The 20,982-nt window shown below is 38.8% G+C and overlaps 2 protein-coding genes across 3 annotated transcripts; one reads left to right on the top strand and one right to left on the bottom strand.

Annotated features, from left to right (window-relative positions):
* Positions 1–2,115: 2,115 nt before the first annotated feature.
* On the top strand, positions 2,116–3,393 carry LOC119793532 (ras-related protein Rap-1b-like). The gene has a single exon (XM_038300734.1). It carries the CDS (start codon positions 2,255–2,257, stop codon positions 2,879–2,881), a length of 627 nt encoding a protein of 208 aa, XP_038156662.1. The 5' UTR covers positions 2,116–2,254; the 3' UTR covers positions 2,882–3,393.
* Positions 3,394–11,208: 7,815 nt separating this feature from the next.
* LOC119793531 (phosphoribosyl pyrophosphate synthase-associated protein 1) lies at positions 11,209–20,151 on the bottom strand. Of its 2 annotated transcripts, XM_038300732.1 has the most exons (11): positions 19,727–20,151; positions 19,471–19,523; positions 18,313–18,379; positions 18,041–18,213; positions 17,843–17,958; positions 17,669–17,724; positions 17,406–17,551; positions 15,769–15,810; positions 12,914–12,984; positions 12,484–12,630; positions 11,209–11,908 (listed from the first exon to the last, which is right to left on the bottom strand). In XM_038300732.1, exons 1-11 carry the CDS (start codon positions 19,807–19,809, stop codon positions 11,750–11,752), a joined length of 1,113 nt encoding a protein of 370 aa, XP_038156660.1. In that variant the 5' UTR covers positions 19,810–20,151; the 3' UTR covers positions 11,209–11,749. The 2 variants fall into 2 exon arrangements, with proteins under 2 accessions (XP_038156660.1, XP_038156661.1); XM_038300733.1 differs by lacking the exon at positions 15,769–15,810.
* Between the last annotated feature and the right edge of the window lie 831 nt (positions 20,152–20,982).

Genomic DNA, 20,982 nt, shown 5'->3' with positions numbered 1-20,982 from the left:
GGCAGTCTTTAAGGAAGCAGTGGATATGGCTGAGAAGCTGTCTCTAGAGCCCATTGCTCTATCTCGAACACATAGGCCCCCAAAGAGATATTCTGGGCCAGCACCTGCACACAGGCCAGAATCTGCTGTGGAGTACCACAGAGTGGAGTTCTACAGAGTCCTTGACAAAGTAGACACACAACTTTCTTCATTTGAGGCCATTTATTGAAAAGCCATGTAAAGTACTTATTTACAAATTTGTTTTTGTATATATGTAGGCTTTGCTGTTCGTGTTTCTGTGTGTTTACAGCCTGCACTTAAAGTCAGTCCATGTTTAAATAAAACCTTTTTTTTTTCACACGTCATGTGGCATGTTTGGTGAGTACTTGGTACCAATACATGTTATTTTCTTGCAATGATGGGCAATTAAGATTGATGGGTTGTCATAGCTGAGTAATAGCCAGTAATAGGGCTCGGGATCCACGTTGCATTGTGGGACGTCGCAGTCATACTGACTGCTACGCAAACGTAAGCATAGCTCTGACACAACGTTGTTGTTGAAAGAAGAGACAGAAGTAGAGAGAAAAAAGATGTTAAAATCCCGAAAAGGATCTGGAATTTACCGGGACACATTAAACAGAGAAGCCAGGGACCGGTATGGTGACAAAATCAGCATTGTTAATCATTTGGATCCATATAAAGTTCCAAACAATGAGTGGAGCACCGATGAGTGAGCGCCTATACTTCAAAACAGTTCCCAAGCTACAAGTCCTTGGAGTCTCATGTGCAGTTCATGAATGGATGGGTTCAGGAGCTGCAGATCATAAAGCCAGCAAACAGTGGGAACACAGTAATCCGTACGAAGGTAAGCTGTGATCAGACGGGCTCTGGAACCTGCTAGTTTAGTAACCGTTAATGCTAACAACCACTCACGCATGTAATGTACTTTTAACTAGCTGCTATGTGTTTCGAAGGTGTAGTTAGTAACGTTAACTGCCAACCCTACGGGTTTCTCACGTATTTGAGCCTTTTCCCGCTGCCGATTTTATTATTTTCCCGTAAAAGATCCCAACTTTGATGAAAGAAACAATGTAGGCTATAAAATAAAACCGTGCATCTTTAACTTACCAGAATGAAAATGCAGTGAACACACTCTCAATGACATTGGAATACTGTGGAAAGTTATGTTCGGTCGTCTTACAGCCGCGATCCAAGCTAGCCGACGACTCTTTATCTCTGACGCTTGGTCTCCATGGTTACGCCTCCAGGCAGGAAAGCGGTGGAAAGTTAACCCATTTTCTATGTTTCCATGGCGATCATGTGTTGAGCTGTTACAGCCCACAATACAGCAACAGTTTACCATGGTTGAAATCAAGTTAAGGTGAAATTAATCAAATTAAAACACGGCTGAGAGGGAGTACAGTACGCGGTAGTCATAGGCAGTAGTCTGAGCCGCGGTAAAAGACGCATTCAACATGGCGGCGACGCGAAGTGCTTACGTCACGATGACCAAGCCCTATAGTAACTGTCCCCCACAGTTTCAAAAACCTATCTGCGCCCCTGCTCAAAACTAAAGTAGCCTTCTTACGTAATACTTTATATTAGTACATTATAGTAAAACTATGATAAAGTAGTGCTACTCTTAGTTAAGTGCCATTTTCAGGTAATATATCCACCTCTCCCATGCTGAAAGAGGGCTGAATACAAAAGCACACCTGACTTTTTAACCATTAATCAGTTTCCAGCCGATTAGCAAATACAAAAATACCTAATTTTTGCCAACTGCCTGAGATACTTCAAGGCTTTTACTAGGAAAATAAGGGGTAGGAACACTTCTGACAGGTGAAGTATCTACATCTAAGATGGTTTAAGAGATAATACTTTGAAACAAAATGTCAGACAAACATTTTCTTCTGCAGAAAAATACATTTTAAGTAAATAAAGGTTTATGTTGATAGAAATGTGTTCTACATTACTCACAAAGGAACACCTTGGGCATGTTTTCTTTTTTCTTTTTTCTTCTCTCCTAGACTTGTTTTCTGGTTGGCTGCTGTGAATTCAACCTTCTTCCTTGTCCTGATTGGCTGGGAGCCCAGTGGGCAGGTGATGAGGGTAAATAAATAGACGGCTGGCAGAGGAGCACACATTCACATGCATCTGTATCTCTCAACACCTTTCAGCTCTGACAGCACAAGTTTTTACCAGCAAGCAACACCTGCAAAAGGAAAAACAAGGAAATTTTAGTCTCTGCAAGAAAAAAAGAGAGAACATAGTCATGTCTTTTGAGACAAAAGACAAGACTGAAGTGCGTCTGGTGTTTCTAGGTGCAGGTGGAGTGGGAAAGACAGCCCTCATCCAGCGGTTCCTCAAAGACACCTTTGAGCCGAAGCATCGTCGCACAGTGGAGGACCTCCACAGGAAAGAGTATGAAGTGGGGGGAATCAAAGTCACAATCAATATTATGGACACCAGCGGAAGCTACTCCTTCCCTGCCATGCGAAAGCTCTCCATCCAGAACAGTGATGCTTTTGCACTGGTTTACGCTGTGGATGATCCAGACTCCCTGGAGGCAGTCAAGCGGCTGAGAGAGGAGATCCTGGAAGTCAAGGAGGACAAGTACACTCCAATTGTCGTCATTGGCAACAAGATAGACCGGCACAAAGAGCGGCGGGTCTCCAGTGAGGACGTGTTGTCCACTTTGGAAGTGGACTGGAACCATATTCTCCTGGAGTCCTCGGCCAAGGACAATGTCAACGTGATGGAGGCCTTTAGGGAGCTGCTGCAGCGAGCCAACCTGCCCACTCCCCTGAGTCCAGCACTCTATAGGAGAAGGGAGACCTTCCCCAAGGAACACAACAAGCGCCCCCCCATGTACAAGATCAACAGCTGCCTCCTTTCATAGAAATGGACAGAGAGAACAGTGGGAACCAAAAGAGCAAAAGACTCACATCAGTGGAAGAAAAACTAAGAAACAATGTTTGATAATTTAATCAAATGTGCTCTTCAGCTCCCTGAACTAAGATTCTCCTGCAAAGACTAAGAGATAACATTGGATCAATGTAGTTTACCCTGACTATACTTACTGTGAAACTTTTAATATTTGTATTTATATTTAACATTGCACAAATCCTGATGGTGCTTTGTTCGTGCTCAAAACTATTGATGTCTTTGTCAGTAATAGTGATCAACTGTTGAAAACAATCAAAATCTGTGAAGCAATCAGTGAAAAGCAATACTGTTTTTGTCTCCAAATGTAAAATTTTTGCAGCTGAAGTAAACATGAAAAAAAACAATCTGCTTTTTATAATTGTTTGATAATTCTTACCTTTGGACATATGTATATATTTTGTTTTACGCCACCAATTTGTTTTTAGATCCTCAGTTTGCTTAAGAAATAAAGTATGATAAAATGGACTTTTGTTGTGTCTGACAGGGTTGATCGGAAACAAGAGAAAATGTTGCTTGACATTTTCCTTGTTCGCAGCTTTCACAGTATAAGAGATATATTCATAAAATGCATCCATGACTGGATGAGAAAAGAAAATGAATTAAAACCAGAGAAAGGCTTTAGTCATATTTTCTATTTAAAAATGACTTTTCAAACATTCCTGACAAATAATCAATATGGCAGAAAAGAAATGACAAAGGAATTAAACTGCTGACATAAATCTACTTGTAATAGGCTGGATTTAGAAGTCTGAGCAAACATTTCTGTCTGTTGATATGTTTACTACGCCCTGAAAGCAGTCCTGTTTTACCAGATGAGGAAGTGTAAATGAAACCATGAAAAAAACTCAACTGTCCTGTTTTTTTTAAGCATACAATGTCCTCAAATGTGACAACAATACCAGGTAAATTAATTCACATAGGTGAAGCAGGTATTAACCCTAGTAGTAAGGTCTAACACAGCAGTCTTATGCTCCTCTTAGTTGCTCTACTGTCCTCTGGTGGTAGATTAAATCACATCATAAAATTTGCTGCAGTGGTAAAATGCAGATTTGTTAAATAATAAATCATGTAATTCACAAAATTTTTTTTTTAAACCCTTTAAGTGTGAAAGCCTAAATAAAATCCAGAGGAACTAATGCCTTTAAATATCAAATAGTTAGATTCAGTGTAATTAAAACTCAATCTCAACAGAGCTGCATCTAAACATGCATCCCTCCATCTTCCGGATGTGGTCCCTCTCCAAACCTTGGGCAATGTCTTTTCTGGATGGGTGTCTGATGTTCCTCTGCCATCCCTTGAAAGCCTTTCTGCTTATTTTTAAAAAGACTCAGAAATAGGTTTTCATTTAAATGTGACAAGAAATCCAAATACAATGAGCACATTTCTTCACTATTTAGTAACAACTAACGTCACCTCCACACCAGCATGGTCCAAGATTAGTTTCATGGCCAGAACAGTTTCTTAGACAACATGAAAAATAATGTTATTTGTCCCTTCTGATAGCTTTGAGGGCAGGTGACCCTAAACACCTGAGCCTGAAATAGCTTAACTACTGCACCAGCATTGAGCTCATATTTAAGTCAGGTTTGATGAAGCAGAGACAGGTTAAAACTGCAGGACATCGTCCTTAAAGGACTTCAGTTTGAGACCTGTGCTTTAACCACACCCTCCCCGTGGTAAAGCACAGTGGTGGCAGCAGCATGTTTTTGTTTCAGCAGGGACACAGGAGCTGGTTTAAGGTGATGAACTGACAGATACAGCAGCTAGTTAAGCTGCAAGGCACAAGGCCTGGGGGATTTAAGAGCTCTTCTTTAAAGAGTAAGCTTGATTTGATTTCTAAAGTTGGGAGATTTGTCTGAATTAGAAACAGCTTAAATAGGTGTTTCTCCTGCTTGGTTGTTTCTGTCCGTTAACCCCTTGAACCCTACGGACCCGCCGGCGGGTCCAGCTGCTACATGACCTCGTAACTTTACCAAACCCCCAGTATTGATGTAAAAAACATATTTGGCACAGTTTGGTGACATTTATGGATAAATGTGCCAAACTGGCCCCTCCGCCTAAGAAATTTCTCACTAATACCATTCTAAAATAAATATGATTCATCTGATTGAGTCCACATTTTGTATATTTTTACACAACATTTAGATTTAAAAGTCTGTACTACTTTTTTGTGCTATAAATAATATTTTGGTAGTGTTTTGCAATGTTTATTTCAAAGAAAATTTTGGCGAGGTTCAAAAAATGCAAAATATTTTGTATTTTGTCCCTAATATTTCAGGCAGGGTCAAAGCTACAATGGTGCTGACACCAGAAAACCATTCTATGACATCTTACCTTTACAGAGGTACCAAAAGTTTCTTCTTAAATCTAATAGGTTTGAGGCTATAAGTTATTTACTTTTGTGTGTTTTTGTCAGGCAGAAATTTATTTATACCCCCTTAGGGTGTAAGAGGTTAAGAGAATCAATTTTCCCTGTTTAGCTAATTCAGATTATTTGTTCTCAGGATGAATTTCTGACTGCTGTATCTTTTAACGGACTCTTTTATGATCTAATAAAGCACTTCACAGGGGGTGTTGATACTTCCACTCTGTCAAAAGGCTCAGCACACTTCCTCTTTCCACAATTTTACACCCAAGGTGAATTGTTTTCCCCAGAATGAAATAAGGAAGCGTCCTGTTACAATCAAACTTTTGCTTCCTCTTTGTGCTCTTTAAACTCACGGCTGCTGCTTTCTATTTGCTACACTAGTGGTAGTCCCTTCTTTGTGCAATTTATCTATTTTTTTATTTAGGCTATAGTGATGCAGCCACCAGCCTTCTTTTAGATGGACCTCTTATTAAAAAGGTTTGCTCCTGGACTTGGTCCAAGCTCCTCAGAGCTGCATGGTTACCTGAGAAGTTTGGAGCAAGTATAGGATCTCTGAACTTTTCTGCATCGAATGTTTTCATTTTTCTTTTAAAGTTCTCCTCTCTATGCGGGGAGTTTAAGGTGAGTGAGGCACTTGACGTTCGCCATTCAATAATAGATTATTATTTGTCACTTTTCTCATTTCTTCATTGACTTTTCACTAGGAATCGACAGGGTTAAATGGTTGAAAAAAAGCCCACACAATTGGAGGGAAGCAGGTTTGATTCAGCATCCAAAGACAGTAATGGTCAATTTAATCAGGTCAGAGTGTAAGATATATTTTTCTTAAGGCCATTTCAAATAGTATAAATAAAAATGTGATATCAATTCAAATTGTTAGTTTATTTAACCAGACATCAGATAAAAGTAAGAGGCGGATAATCTCTAGATCTTTAAATATTGCAAGATCAGAGTGAATTTTCCAAATATGGCATCATTTATACAGGGAATTTGGTTCATTTTCTGCCCTGGACCTGATATTAAGGTGTAATATATAAGGTTTCAATACAGATTAGGGAAGGTTAATATCAGCCTGTTTCATCTTTTGCACAAACCAGTATCAATTAGTCAGTGCTCAATGTGCTGTTAGAACATCCTGCAAAGCTCCAGCTAGGAGTAGGTACTTATTTAAGGTTAAATGTAATGCTAAAGTACTCTGGCAGTTATAGGATCTCCTCCACAGGGACTGCTAGAGGGAATTTAGGCTTCAAAGCCTCAATTTGCCTTCTCCAAATTGTGAGCTTTTCCAACCATCAAACTTTCAGTCAACAGACATTTGGTTTGACCATATAGCCCCCTACAAATTTACGTTGAATTTGGAACAGGAGGTTCTTTTTTTTTCAGAATATTTCTTGAGTTAAAGAAGAGGTTAAAATGGTTAAGTAGCTTTGTGTGTCATTGGTTTTTGGGGTTGATTTGAGAATCAAATATAAATCTGGTTTCATTGGATGATGGCTGTTTGTACAAGAATTGACGTAAAGATAACTTCAAACAGGAACGAAACCAATCTCAACCAACTTAACAATTACAAGAAGATGGTAAGGTCAAATGTATCAGGACTGCATTTTACCTTCTGATTTGATTAAAATGAGTGCAGAAAAAGAGGCTGGGAAAGAGGCAACTAGTTTATTTTATTTCACAATAACAGTCAGACTGACGGCTAAGGAAAGGGACAGACGAGACATTAACAAATATGTCAAAGACAGACGCAATTAGAGCTTTAACAGGAGCATCATTCGATGCACACACTTCTTCTGTTCATGCCGACACACAAGCTTGTCATCATCCGCGGATGTCCTTTAAATATTTTAAAGGAAATATAAGCCAGACTCTTTCTATGCAGGGAGAAAGCTGGTTTAGATATAGTCACATTACTGCTGCATGGAAGACATCTTCACCAAATGCTATTTTTTCATTTACACACGTGCAACAGCACAACACCTTGAAAAACTCAGGAGCAATGAAAATTTGCAGTGGCATCTTAAGTATTTTCCCTGAGCAGAAAATAAGCAAAGTTCTCCCCTTTCAGCATCAGTAAGAAGCCTATGAAATCCCTTAGTTTTTTTGTTTGCATCTATCCTTAAATGCAGAATTTGACCCAAAACTGGATGGTTAAGATGTTAAATACTTTTTGTGTGTGTTTATGTCAAATTATCATAAAACTTAGTGTTAAGAACATACCTACTACCATCGGCGTCGCCAGACCCCATTTACTGGGGCATGTGCCCCAGTATAAATGAGCTGTGCCCCAGTATAAATCTCATGAATATTTGCAACAGTATTACATTTTTTTAATGCATCAATTTAGATAATTCCAACGGAAGGAGACATATATTTCTACTCAAATGCGCAGCAAGTGTGTTGGTAACTCCAAATTGAGGATGTATTAGCGCCCCCACGTCAGCGCATGTCACTGCATGAACTGCAGATAAATTAACACGCTGCTCTCAACTGAGTTGGATGGGACACTGTGCGGCCGCGACGCATTTTTAGTTCTGGTAACGTTTCTTACCTGTCAATTTTATTATTTCCCCAGTGAAACCACATGATTTATAGGCTACTAACTGAAAATTACTGCATTGGTTTGTAGATGGATATCAGGAAATTCCTCACACGAAGTAGAGACAGGGAAGCAGTAAAACAAGATGAGAGAGGGAGGTAAGGTCCTGTAATGAATTAGTGATTTAATGTAACCAGTTACATTAGTTATAAGCAATATGATAGATATTTACATAATTATAGATTTACGTTTTTTTAATGTTTGCTGTAGAGAATGAGAATGAAGGTGCTGGAGTAGGAAAGGGAGGAGGAGGCGAGACTGACAGGCAAGAGACAGATGAAAGACAGGAGAGAGACAGGACCATGAAGGTGATGAGGATGCAACAACCAGCGTCCACAAACAAGTAGGGGACATTAGTGACTTAGGGGGAAAGCATGATGGTCCTAAACAAGTGAAGTTGTCCCACTATCCCCAGCACAAATTTCGAGTAAAAAAACGTTCATTTAATTCAAAATGGTTTGAGCTTTTCCTGGTTAAAAAAGAAAGCCTTGTCATCAAGGATATGCAGTGTTTTCAACTTGCTTGATAACACCATATTCCCAACACTAACGCAGATCATCCAGATCTCCCTCACAATCCCAGTCTACAGCTGTAGTTGTGAAAGGTCATTCAGTGTGTTGAGAAGGCTCCACACTTGGCTGAGGTGCACAATGGGACAAGATAGGCTCCATCATCTTGCTATTTTATCAGTTGAAAAGGAAGAACTTTCTAAGCTGAGTCACAAGTGATTGACCGCTTTGCAAAAATGATTAATAGGAGGTACACTTTAATGCTCAAAAAATAAAAGGAAAACTTAGCTCAGGATGAGTTAAAATTTCCTCCGAACTAAAACTCTGTAACCTAGGAATTAATGATTACTTCAGAATGTGTATAAGGAAACTTTTTATTTGTCAAAGTTGTTGATGTCTTATTTTTTATAGCTGCAATGTTGAAAATGTTCATGTTTGTTAAAACAAATATGCTCTTATACTCATTAATATCTCAACTGGTAATTTTAGTAGGAATGTATCAGGGTGGGGCAGTGTGCTTGTCTGTATTTATGGATGGATGGGCCAGTGCCCCAGTAAAGCTTTGTGCCTAGCAACGCCCCTGCCTACTACCCTTCTAACACCGGAATTAATACCGTATTTTCACGACCATAAGGCGCACCGGACTAAAAGGCGCACTCTCAGTTATGTGTCCCATTTCTGTATTTAACACACACATAAGGCGCACCGGACTATAGGGCGCGTTTTTTATATACAGGTACAAGTCCTCTACTACCTTTAAATAGCTCTACTGCGTATTTAAAAATACAGCGGGGGCAAAACTGAGTATGACTGTGCTTTATTCATGTATTTATTACAAAGTATTAATCAAACCTGGCAGCTGGCCGTGAGACAGAGACATCGCAGATGACACAGCGCTGTGGTCACTCCTAAATTAACTTAAAATCCTGAAACCTGCTGACGGAATATGTTCGCTTTTATTGCCGGTATCCTGGTGCCTGCAGCTAAAATTATTTAGATGAAAAACACCTGCCAGCAGCCGCGGTGAACCCCAGGCTGCCCAGCCTAGAGGCTGCTGATGAAGAGATTTCTGCTGTCAGCGCACCGCTGGTATGTGGGGGTCTGAGCGCCTCCGACAGAAATAGATAATCTGGATGAACTGACTGCAATTATTAAGTTTTCAGGTGGACTTTCTCACTTAAAAACATATTAAAACTACTTTATTCCCACTGATCACAGCAAATATAGCTGCAAGATTTAGATTATTTAGATGAAAAAACACCTGCCAGCCACCGCGATGAAGAGGAGGAGACGCGCCGGGGCTGCTGTTGAATTAAGTTTTCAGGGAGAAAAATAGAGCGGGAGCAAAACTGAGTATGATTGTGCTTTATTCATGTATTTATTACAAAGTATCAATCAAACCCATCAAAGTCATCATCCTCTGTTTCTGAATAAAACAGTTGCGCTAAATCAGACATGCCAGTTTCCCCTTCTTCGCTGTCAGTCACTTTCCGTACAGCGCGGCTCCTCAGAAATAATGCCGGCTTTTGCGAAAGCTTGAACAACAGAGCCAACAGACACTTTAGTCCAAGCATCTACAATCCATCCGCAAACTGTGGCGTAATCTGCCCGGCGCTGCCTTCTTATCCTGAAACTGTGGTCTCCGTCGGTCATCCATCGCTCCCACGCCGCTCGCAGCCTTACTTCGAACGGCTGCTTCACACCGATGTCGAGCGGTTGAAGCTCCTTTGTCAGACCCCCGGGATAACGGCGAGCACAGCGTTCATTTGATTCACCTTTTTTTCACATCGGCTGTGAGATGGGCACGCAGCGATGGTGATGCGTGGAAAAAACCACCTAGTCTTCTCACATACACCTGCCTCAGCCACGCATCCATCCAGCCTTTTCCATTTGCGTTAATATCATATGTCATCAGAGTGCTGTCTGTCTCGCTGGCAGCTCCCAGATCAGCTTCTCTGATTGGTTGATGCGGCGCGTCCAGCAGCAAAACTTCAATTTTTCCATCTCGAGCAGCAGAAGCGCGGCGCTTCAGATGCTTAAACGCTCCCGACGTGCTGCACCAAAATGCGCTGCGGGACCTTTTGCTGCACCTATATGCGCGTCAACCATTGACTTTGCATGTAAACTCGCTGCTTCTGCTGCACCTGCTGCGTCCGGTTCACACCGATGTCGAGCAGCGTTAATTTGTTTCCCCATGTTTTTCACATCAGCTGTGAGATGGGCACGCATGGAGTTACATATTAACAGCGATGGTGAGGGGTGGAAAAAAAAACACCTGGTCTCCTTACATTCAGCCAATCTTTCATCATCTCCTCAATGAGGTGGTCTCAAAAGTCGCAGTTACAACACACATAAGGCGCACCGCACCATAGGGCGCACCGCACATTTTGAGGGAAAAAAAAGACGTTTAAGTGCGCCTTATAGTCGTGAAAATACGGTATATATATTTGGTTAAACAGCTGACAGTTTTAAGATTACATAAGGTTTAGTATTGCACTTTAGCTCAGCTGATCATGCAATAAATAATTTCAAAGCACTGGCATGGGATTCTCATAAAAAAAATCCTAACGATGTGAAAAAAAAATATAGCATTCCCTAAAAAAATATGCCTTGTCCTGCTTTCCTTGTTGTAGTCATAAGAAGCAGAAAGATCATCACTTCTCCGCAGATAGAGCTCTCTATTAAAAATATCAACTTCTGTAGTGTATGACAAAATAACTGTAATTAGTCTTTGTTTTTTTTTAAGTATGAAGCAAGAAAAACAAAAAAAATCATTTTTAATTAACAACATAGCCCCTTTTGGGGTTTTTTTTTTTCTCCCATAGACAGATTTATCAGTGGGCAAACACTGATCTTTGTCAGGTTTAACACAATCAACCCCAGGATATCGAAGCAGCATCTGTCTCTCACATGCATTTACTTCCTCATTCTGTGGCTTCTCAGATTTGGCACTGGTTGATTTACACAGACGATTGAAACAGGTTTAAAGTTCTTCTGTTGAACGATGAAACCCATACTGTCTTCACTTTCACAACATCTTGTGATCACTTCTCTCATGAAATTGAACTATACACGATGTTTAATAGCTCCCTGCAACAGCAGCCCACCATCGAATTACAACGTCACCTTTAAATAAACGTCAGACTTGTTGGGAAGAACATGAAAGGTTTTCTCAAGAGTCGACAAATGCTTTCAGAAATGGAACAAAATACTAATTTTAATAGCTTTTGAAAGAGGACAAATTAATTGGGTGACAAACGCATGTCAATCAAAAACACATGGAACAGCATTTTGCTAGTATAGGACCTATAATATAGGTGCAGAGGCATCCAACATTGACACTCCTTAGTCGTCCACGGTTATATTACGAAATAAGTAGGCCATTGACTCCCCGTTGTGGATGCGGCGGATGGCCTCCGCTAATATCATGCTGACGTCCACAGTTTTGATTTTTGGACATTGAAGCTTCTGGACCTCGTGGGGCACTGTGTTTGTCACAACAACCTGAAAACACAAGTTCAACAAGTTAATTAAATTCTCCCTTGAAAAAAAAAATATCTTGATGTCCATTTGGAGTTTTATCTGCATTCTGGTTGCTATAAGCAGCTTTACCACATAGTAAGATGTTTTTAAAATGTTGTTTCATTTATCTTCCTCTTCCCAGTCCTTTAAATAAAATATTTTAGCTTTTAACTTCAAGTAGTATGAATATTGAACTTAAGCGCTCTAAATGTAGAGTATAGGGAAATGTTAGTTTAACAAGAAATGTTTCTGATTTAACTGGAACACCTGGCAGCTTTTAGGAACAGAAACTGATGCCTTATTAAAATAATGCCGCTGAAAACAATGAACTCTTTTTTCAAACACTGGAAACGGTTCAGACTGAGATTGAGGTAAAAAGGAAGTATGTTATCCTACACTGTTCTCTAAAGAACTTATACTGACTAAAATGCCAAAGCTTTAGTGTTTTTCATTACTCTTTAGCTTCTATGTTTAAGCTAATATAACCGCATGTCCAATAGAACACTTTAATAAAATAATAGACATTTCAGAAAAACCATTAGGATCTATATTCCTACCACATCAATGGCTGATTCCTCAATGAGACGAGGAGCGTCTGCAGAAAGTAACCCGTGGGTGGCCATGATGTAGATCTTATAGGCCCCTCTCTCTTTCAGGATCTCTGCAGCAGCAACAAAGTCTCCTACATCATCTATAATGTCATCCTGGGAGGAAAAAAACAGAAAAATGTCTTTGTAGCTAAAAGAGTTTTAACGTGTTCACCCACTCTGAATTACAGGAATGGAACCACTGACACCAAAACCAGAGAGGTGTTGGATTGGGAGCTATTGTAGGAGGCACTGCAACAGATAACAGTAAAAATAACATAACTAATGGAGAATTGCCTTTATGATGTAATTAAATATTCAAATATTAAAAGTGATCTAAATGTTGCAGCCATGATGTATAACAGGGAAGGAAAAAGGGAAAACATCTGGTGAATCTTACCACTATTATGGCGATCCTTCCACCAACATCTCCAACTACAGTAATCGGAGGTTTCTCCTTGGCCATCATTACTAAAATGAAAAGCAGATCAGGTAACCTTTTCACCATAGCTAGCAATATATGATGGTTCTCTTTCCAAATCAAAGACTAAATCTAAGTAGATTGGGTAAAATGGGTTGAGAAAAGGGGTTTTGAGCAACATAGCTCTCCAAATTACTTTATTTTTTTCTAAATACTTAAATAAATGTCTTAAAATGTTAAGCTGAATGACGATGGATCAATTAAAGCCAGTGGTTCATGTACCCCCTCCATTCTACCCCTCCTACCTCTGAAGAAATGGAGCTGAAAGCCTACACCTTATGCAGAGCATGCCATGCAAAGGTCAAATGACAAAAGGAGTTTCAGCCCAGGATACCCAATCCAACAAAAAGAAAAAAAAAGAAAAAACAGCCTGTATGCACACACACAGAGGTTCAGGCTCTAGTAGCACTCTGCAAACAGACAGTTTAACACGCACCAACAGTGGCAAGCACCGATGATCGATTCTTCATACACACTTGCCAATGTTCTGGGAGCAGCCAGTGAAATCTGAATGCTGCCAGCAAAAAGCCTACCTTTCCATGCACACCCACCTACGCTGTTTTAACACATTTATCCTCCTTTCTATTTGGCTTTATAAGTCACTATCAAAGTTCTTAGTAAAGACTCAAAGCATGCACTCATGCCATTGTTTAGCTTGACAACATAAATATACTCATCTGCCTCCTCTGCTGAATACATAGACTTACACTGCCATCTAGAGGTACACTTAGAAGTCTACATACACTCATACTTTACTGCTTAAGCTTCTGACATCATTTTGGCACAATATCTAATCACATTTCACATCAGATGCAGCAGAGCTCATTAAAGCGGGTCAGTTTCCTGGTAATAAAGTAGTTGGAGATTTGGGAAGGCAGTGCAGAAACTTAAAGGTAACCTGCTGCACTGTTACTATCAGAACCAAAAGGGTTTAAATTCCCAAAGCCAAGGTATAGTTCTGACCCCTTACTTCCTCCCTTAGTCCAAAACCATACATGCTGGGTTCACTTGACCTAACTGAGGTCCTATAATCAACCTGAGGTTTGAGTTTCATGTCTCATCCATTTATGACGGACTGACAGTCTGAGCATCTTACCGACAGACTCTGGAAAAGGGGAACTTGGATCAAACTCTCCATCATTCAGCTACTGGAATCTTTCCTATCTTTAATTCTACTGAAAAGTGATGCATTATAATAAGAAAAAAAAAAGAGCCTAGTGAGTGCTGTGAAGCCAAGATGGGAGAATAGCCTCTACTTTTTTTTTCTTCTAAGGAAATTAGTCGGAATTATACAAAAAAAAAAGTTTAAACACTTGCAAAATGCATGTACTTTTAAACCAACCATTCCTCCAAACCTTAGCAGTATGAATGCATGTATATTTATGGCACTATATGATTAATCTTAACCCGACCAGCATTATTACACAATCCAAACTAAGCCCAAACCTCAGCACAAAAAAATATCTTACCAGTTGTTGTGAGACTGAAAACCTAAGATCTCGCGACAATCCAGCCTACAGCACAAGGCTGGGTGCAGCCTTCCATAAATCTGGAATCATGCCCGCACAAAGGAGGTGACCAGTTTACAGCTTAAAAAGGACTGAAGTTACACAATTTATATGGTAGTTTGACCTTCACATTAGTGATGAGTGTATGTAAATTTCCTGTGCAGATCTGTACATATGCATCTCTTATATGAAAACAAGAGAAATACTAAAGCATACTAAAGCATTGGAAATGATGCATGTTATTGATTGAGGAAGGGTTAGTAAATAGCTTTTCATTAGCTTTGGTTTTATGAAAAACCTTTAGATGAACTACAAAAAAAAATGCATAAATAGCGGTGTGCATGTAAATGCAGACAATCAGAGGGCTTTAGGAAACAATCAACTTTAAAACAATCAGCGAGCAAAGCTGATTGTGAAGGAAGAGTTTTTTTAAAGCAGAGAAAGGAAAAGCATGCCTTGTATAACACTGAATTTCACAAGCCCCTCAGAATCAGAAAACCCGGAATTACTTTGTACCCCAAGAACAGCAGAGTCCACATTTTTGATCAAGATACACAGTTCTCCAAAATAAAGATGCACTGCTTTATGTGACAACCTGAAAAACGCCTGGTTAGATTTTCGCTGTGGTGACAAAAGAGGAGTAAAAACCTGCCAAAATTCATCATCTGCTGACAGTCATAGATTTAAAACTGTAATCTGTAAACTGTCATATTCCTGCTGACATTCTAATAACAGATCCTTAAAGCATGCTTCATTGTTTTCTCACATGCAATCATGAAAAAGGGTTAAGAGTGGTTTAAAAAAGGCAGCATGTGTTGATTGGCAAGATGAGTCCAACAAGAAAAAAGGAGAAGATCAAAATAAAACTGACGCAGTTCTGGTTTGATTTAAGGATTACGAACTAAAATGAGAGCACAACAAAACCAAAGAGGGGTTTGGTGATCTGGTAGAAGTAGTTTATCTGGAATCATAGGAAGGTGCAGTGAACATGGTATCGACTGTCAAGCCAAACACGGCACGCAGGCTTAGAGTTAAAGTGGAGATCAAACAGCCAATTGAAAAAAAAAAAAACAGAAGTAAAAAAAGTACTTTCAGCTCAGTTATTTAAAAAGTTTACATTTCACCAACTCCTCCTCATGAGTCCAGACTATATGCTTCTCAAGATGCAAACACAAACCCTTTTTTTCTGCTATGCATGCACAAATTGTGGAGGAATTTGAAGAGGAATCATTTCATGGTCAGATGTAAATTAAATTTAAGTCGTACTTGGAAGCTCTATGCCAGGGAACGGAGCTTGTTGTTTGCCTGCTATTGTCGACAAACACCACATTAACACAAATGCACAAGTATAACACACGATACACATTTTATGCCAAGACAAAAAACTATTTGGGTTGAAAGCAATAGGAAAAAAAAATGTTAATAAAGCAGACTGAATCAAAGGCTAAAACAAAGCGTTAATTCTCTTCAGTTAATATTTTCAAATGGATTTTGGAAACTTCAAAGTTAGGCATGGAAACATAAGGAACTATAAAGAATATTCTACAGGAGTCATTTGCCAATGAAACACTCATTTGATTCGGATTTTCTGCCCTTTGGGGTAGGAACCATCTGAGGAATTTGTTATGTTAAATATCTCCCTTTTTAGACCCCATTCATGCCGGATTATGACCACGTAACTTTTTCCAGGACCTTTAAAACCGTGAGAACACGGCTAGATGGTGGCTGAGACCTTATGTCTGGACATGCTTGTTTAGTCCTAATCTGTGTTATTTCTCAATTCGTTATAGAAGTTTTCTTCTTCTTCAGTAGCATCTTAAGCCCTGCTTTAAAAAACAACAACAAAATACACACATCATAAGCTTCTTTTCATGAGTAATCAGGATCTAGCAATAATACAGTTTTCGCTTTTTTCAGTACAGAAAAGTGCTTTTTACCTGGGTCAATGCTCAGTGTGAGTATTACCACGACTGTAATCAGTAGTAATCATGCACCTAAAATCCAATAAGTGTTTCCACTGTTAGTTGATTAGACAATAAGTCTCTAAGTTTTGTTTTCTGCAACTTTTTTATAACTATTCTTCTTCTGATGAGCCTCTGAAATGCTTTTTCTTTGATAGAGTAAAAAACCACCTTTTCCAATCTGCAACCTGAGGAACTCTTAGCACCAAGCTGAGCTATATGCACAATTTGGAGATGTGTGTTCTTCTCCTCAGCAATTGCATTAAGAGCCCAGTATATGAAATTCTATCATCTAGCTCTGCAAAACACCAAGGCATTTTCATACCACATCGTATAAGTGACATAAAAGCAGACCACAGTGAGACCCTGCAGACACCAGCACTCTTAAGATTAATGATTTTAATATACAATCTTTTTTTTTTCCTGTGTGAGGGGGGGACTATTTGCAAATCAGGTACTGTAGCTCACTGAGGATGCATTGTGAGTACAAGTAGTGTGTCTTTGTAATAAATCATGCGATGATATAAATCAATTCTTTGAGTATGAGTGATGGTATGAGTGAGAAACAGCACAATCATCAGCTTAAAAGGGGGCGGCTCATATAGAAGTTGCATTAGACTGCTAAGGGGAACTATCCTTTTTAAAGCAGACATTAAAACACTTCACAGAAAGGTAAAGAATGGTATATTATTGATGGCTACATTCCAGTGTTTGAAATTTCTTTAATATTTTGTGATAGTTTGATTTTCCCAATCTAAGTAAAAAGTAATTTAGAGTAGGAAAACTGATGAGAGTACCGATAACTATAACGTATTAAAAGGAATGATAACTTGTACCATGTTTCATTTTTTAAGGTCCTGGATTAAGAAAAAAAATGGCAGAAGAAAAAAATATGACACAGTAAGAAAATGTATGCTAAACAAAGACAGAGGTGGATCTTACAGGGCAGCTCCAGGCCTGTGTGCCCTGTGGTGTTCCGCACACAGGGTGGGGAGTGTCTTCCGTCAGCCATGTCCGACTCTGCACACTGGGCCTCGCCGTGGATCACAGCCAAACCCAAACGGAGACGTTCTGCGTAGGACTGAGCCCTGCAAAGACAGGACACAGAAAGAAATAAAGAAAGAGTTTAAAATAAAAATAAAAATACCTTTTCACTCTGCTGTGGTTTTGATGTAAAATTAACATTGTTAATAAACATCTATTACCTTTTAGCTGCAGCAGGGGACTTTGCCACAATTATGGCATTTCTGTAATCAGGAATCTACCAGAATTAAACAAAGTTTTTGTTACTATTTAATTCAAACTCTGATTGCCTCAATCGTTTGGATATTTCAATGCCATTAGATAAAGACAGGAACGTATTACAGTTGGACAATTACCTCCTCTTGTATGTACTGAATCAGGAACGGGGAGGCACGCAAATTATCCACTGGAAAGCTGAAAAAGCCCTGGATCTCCTTCTGATGCAAGTCCATGGTAATGATGTGTGTCAATCCTTCAGCCGAGAAATCACATTATAGTTAGAGAGACTTCAAAGAAAATCAATTGGTCACTTTTTGGTTTCTTTTTTAATTTACCTGCTTTTGCCAACATTGAAGCTAACAGTTTGCACACTATGGAGCCTCTCTTCCTCATTTTGCACTGCTTGCTGTAGGGGAAGTAAGGAATCACTCCTATAATGTTCTTTGCGCAGGAAGTCTTAAGAGCGTAAGCCATGATAAGGAGCTCCATGATGGCTGTGTTGACATCTCTAGTTAAAGAAATAAAAAAAGGAGGAAAACGAATTTATGGCTTAAATTAAGAAGAAAAGTCATGTTGGGGGGAAAAAAAGCAGGCTTCATGTACTCACCTTGGGATGGTTTGAATAATGAAGATGGTCTGCCCACGAACAGATTCTTTGACATCCACTCTTGTCTCTATTTTAAGGAGAAAAAAAATAAAAATATATATTTATATATATAATTTGTTGATTAATCTTTTTACACAAATCTTTTTTAAACCTTTAACTTCAAATAATCTATACATTCTATAGCCTTTACAAGCTATATATATATGAACATGGAGGAAAAATTACAATTTATGAATGGTTTGTATTTAAAAGTACCCCATTTGCATAACAACCTTAAAGGCAATTCATTACATCAAAAGAAAACGAGAACTTTTAATATATAGAAACAACTTCTTTATCTTTGTCCGTCTACTATATTATTTATCAGATATTGTTTAAAGAATGGTCCCTATGCTTAACCCTTTGCTTAATGCTCACATGGATTTAATGTTTAGTTATTTACATAAAAAAATTAGCAATTCTACAATGTTTTTAAGCAAACAACAAATGAATAATCCATAAAAAACCTATACCAGTTCTGTAGTTTATTGCCTTTGATCAGAATCAGAATCAAGTTTTTTGCAAAGTAGGTTTGCTCTTACAACCATGGAAGTAATAATGGGGGGGGCAAGTCCCCTGCACTTTTTCAAACGTCCGTTTTGGTCCCCTGCACGTTTTTCTGTCCAGAAACAATGTTACACTACAGTACATCCATCCAGCACTTGGTCCATGCGGAAAACAAAAGCTCCTAATTGGCCCGCCGTTTCGTCTTGTGTGATTGGCTGTCTCACACAGCTGTCACTCCTGAGAAGCTCACTTTACAAACATCTGATGAGCCACTGAATCAGGTTGATTGGATGCTCAAACATGCTGAAGTTAGTCATATTAAAAAACACTTGCGCCCCCCCATCTTCTGAAATAAAAATGTCGTCAACGCCTACACTGAATATGATTTTGTGTTGATGGTGCAGACAAATTACATACATATACAGAATACAGGATCTATAGCTATATACAATATATAGTATATAGCTATGTACTACTTGATACTCTTAGAGCAAAGTTGTAGGTCAAAGAAGTTTAGATAAACTGCAAACATGATGTAAAAATACAAGTTAGTAATCATTTATTTGCATGGAGGACTTTTTTTTTTTATTTAACTAATTACTTTTAACTTACCTCTGTTAGATTCTTGAAAGACTACAGACTTTCCCAGTTCAACACCCAACCTCCTGAAAAACAAGATGCACTTTTTCATCAACTGTGTAAACTCTGATCTATGAGGCTTTTTCTACATTCACCATCATGTCTAACAGAACAAGTTTTGACTTGTTTCATATTTTTAGTAACAGTTCGTAGTTACACCTCCACCATCCTAAGTGTTTGGATCCATGCGGGTAAAGCTAAACATTAACTAGTGCTGTGGAGGACTCACTCTGTTATCTTCTTAGCCAACTCTGTGCAAGCAGCGGAGGAGTTCGCGGAAAACACACGATAACCACTTTTAGCGACATTCATTGTGAAAGGTCGCTGTTTTTAATGTCCCACAAACTGACTGTCAGCAGCGCCACCTCACTTTAACCCAGCAAACTAACAGAGTTTAGCTTCTTTTTTTTAATAACAACGTTGTCGTCGGTTAGCTAACTGAAGCAGACTAGCCTACAATGATTGGTCTAATTTATTCGATGAAAAAGGTTTAAAGTGCGCCACAAACTTGACTAAACACAGCAGGTAAATAAATACGGTGAAGTTAGCGTGTCTAATAACATGTATATCACGCGGAAAGACAAATTATATAGTCTATGCTCTATCAGGTTGCATGGTAACCTGACAGCTACCCTCATTTGAGAACTACGGAGCGCGAACAGGGTCAATCAGAGATATCAGCTTCGCTTTGAAGTTGGTGTTTCACCCATAGATATCGTTTCACCTGCAGGATGGCGCTTTAATTATCGGAAAGCACCGCTGTGGGATACAAAGTTCTTAAAATAATTTTTTATTTATTTTTTTTGTTTAATTAAATAAAATAAATTAATTCTGCGCAACAGATGAAATAAGATTAATAATACCCTCCATATTTATCATCACCCCTTCTAAATATATCAAAATTAACCACTTCTTCATTGGATTCATGCAACTTTTCCTAGATAGAAATATAAACGACTGATTTTTTATTTGAAAAGTGGGATTTAGAAAACTCAGGTGTTAAAAAAAAGAAGTGTTAATTTCAAGTGTATTTGAGTTATAGGAGGGGCTTTGGTCCTTCCAAAAAAGCTGTAAACGACTTAAACAAAAAAAAAAAAAAAAAACTGAAATAAATAAATATACAGATGTATAAATTGATTAATGAATAAATGAGCGGGGTTTTTTTTTTTCTAAAAAAGAGCTATTTAGAACACATTTCCTATATCATATTCATCAGAAATTAGAAGTAGCCATTTCTCAAATAGGTGTCTTTTGTTTATCTAACCATGCAAATCCACATCTTAAACTTTTAACTTGCAATCTTAGGTAGACTTGGGAAAGCATGGCTCCTTGGAAAAAGGTTGCAGACCCCAGCTTTAGACTAGAAGGCTAGACCAGAAGCTGCTGTTCTGCAGCAGTTAAATAGATGTCTATATATCAGAGCACTAAACACTAATAGTCCCATTAAATCATATAGTAGAGTTTGCAAAATAACCCTGTTTTGAC

This window comes from Cyprinodon tularosa, unplaced genomic scaffold (genome assembly GCF_016077235.1).
Source record: "Cyprinodon tularosa strain WSP-4 unplaced genomic scaffold, ASM1607723v1 ctg454, whole genome shotgun sequence".
Taxonomy (NCBI): Eukaryota; Metazoa; Chordata; class Actinopteri; order Cyprinodontiformes; family Cyprinodontidae; genus Cyprinodon; species Cyprinodon tularosa.
Note: the sequence above shows the minus strand (reverse complement) of the source record. Positions and strands in the feature narration are given on the sequence as shown.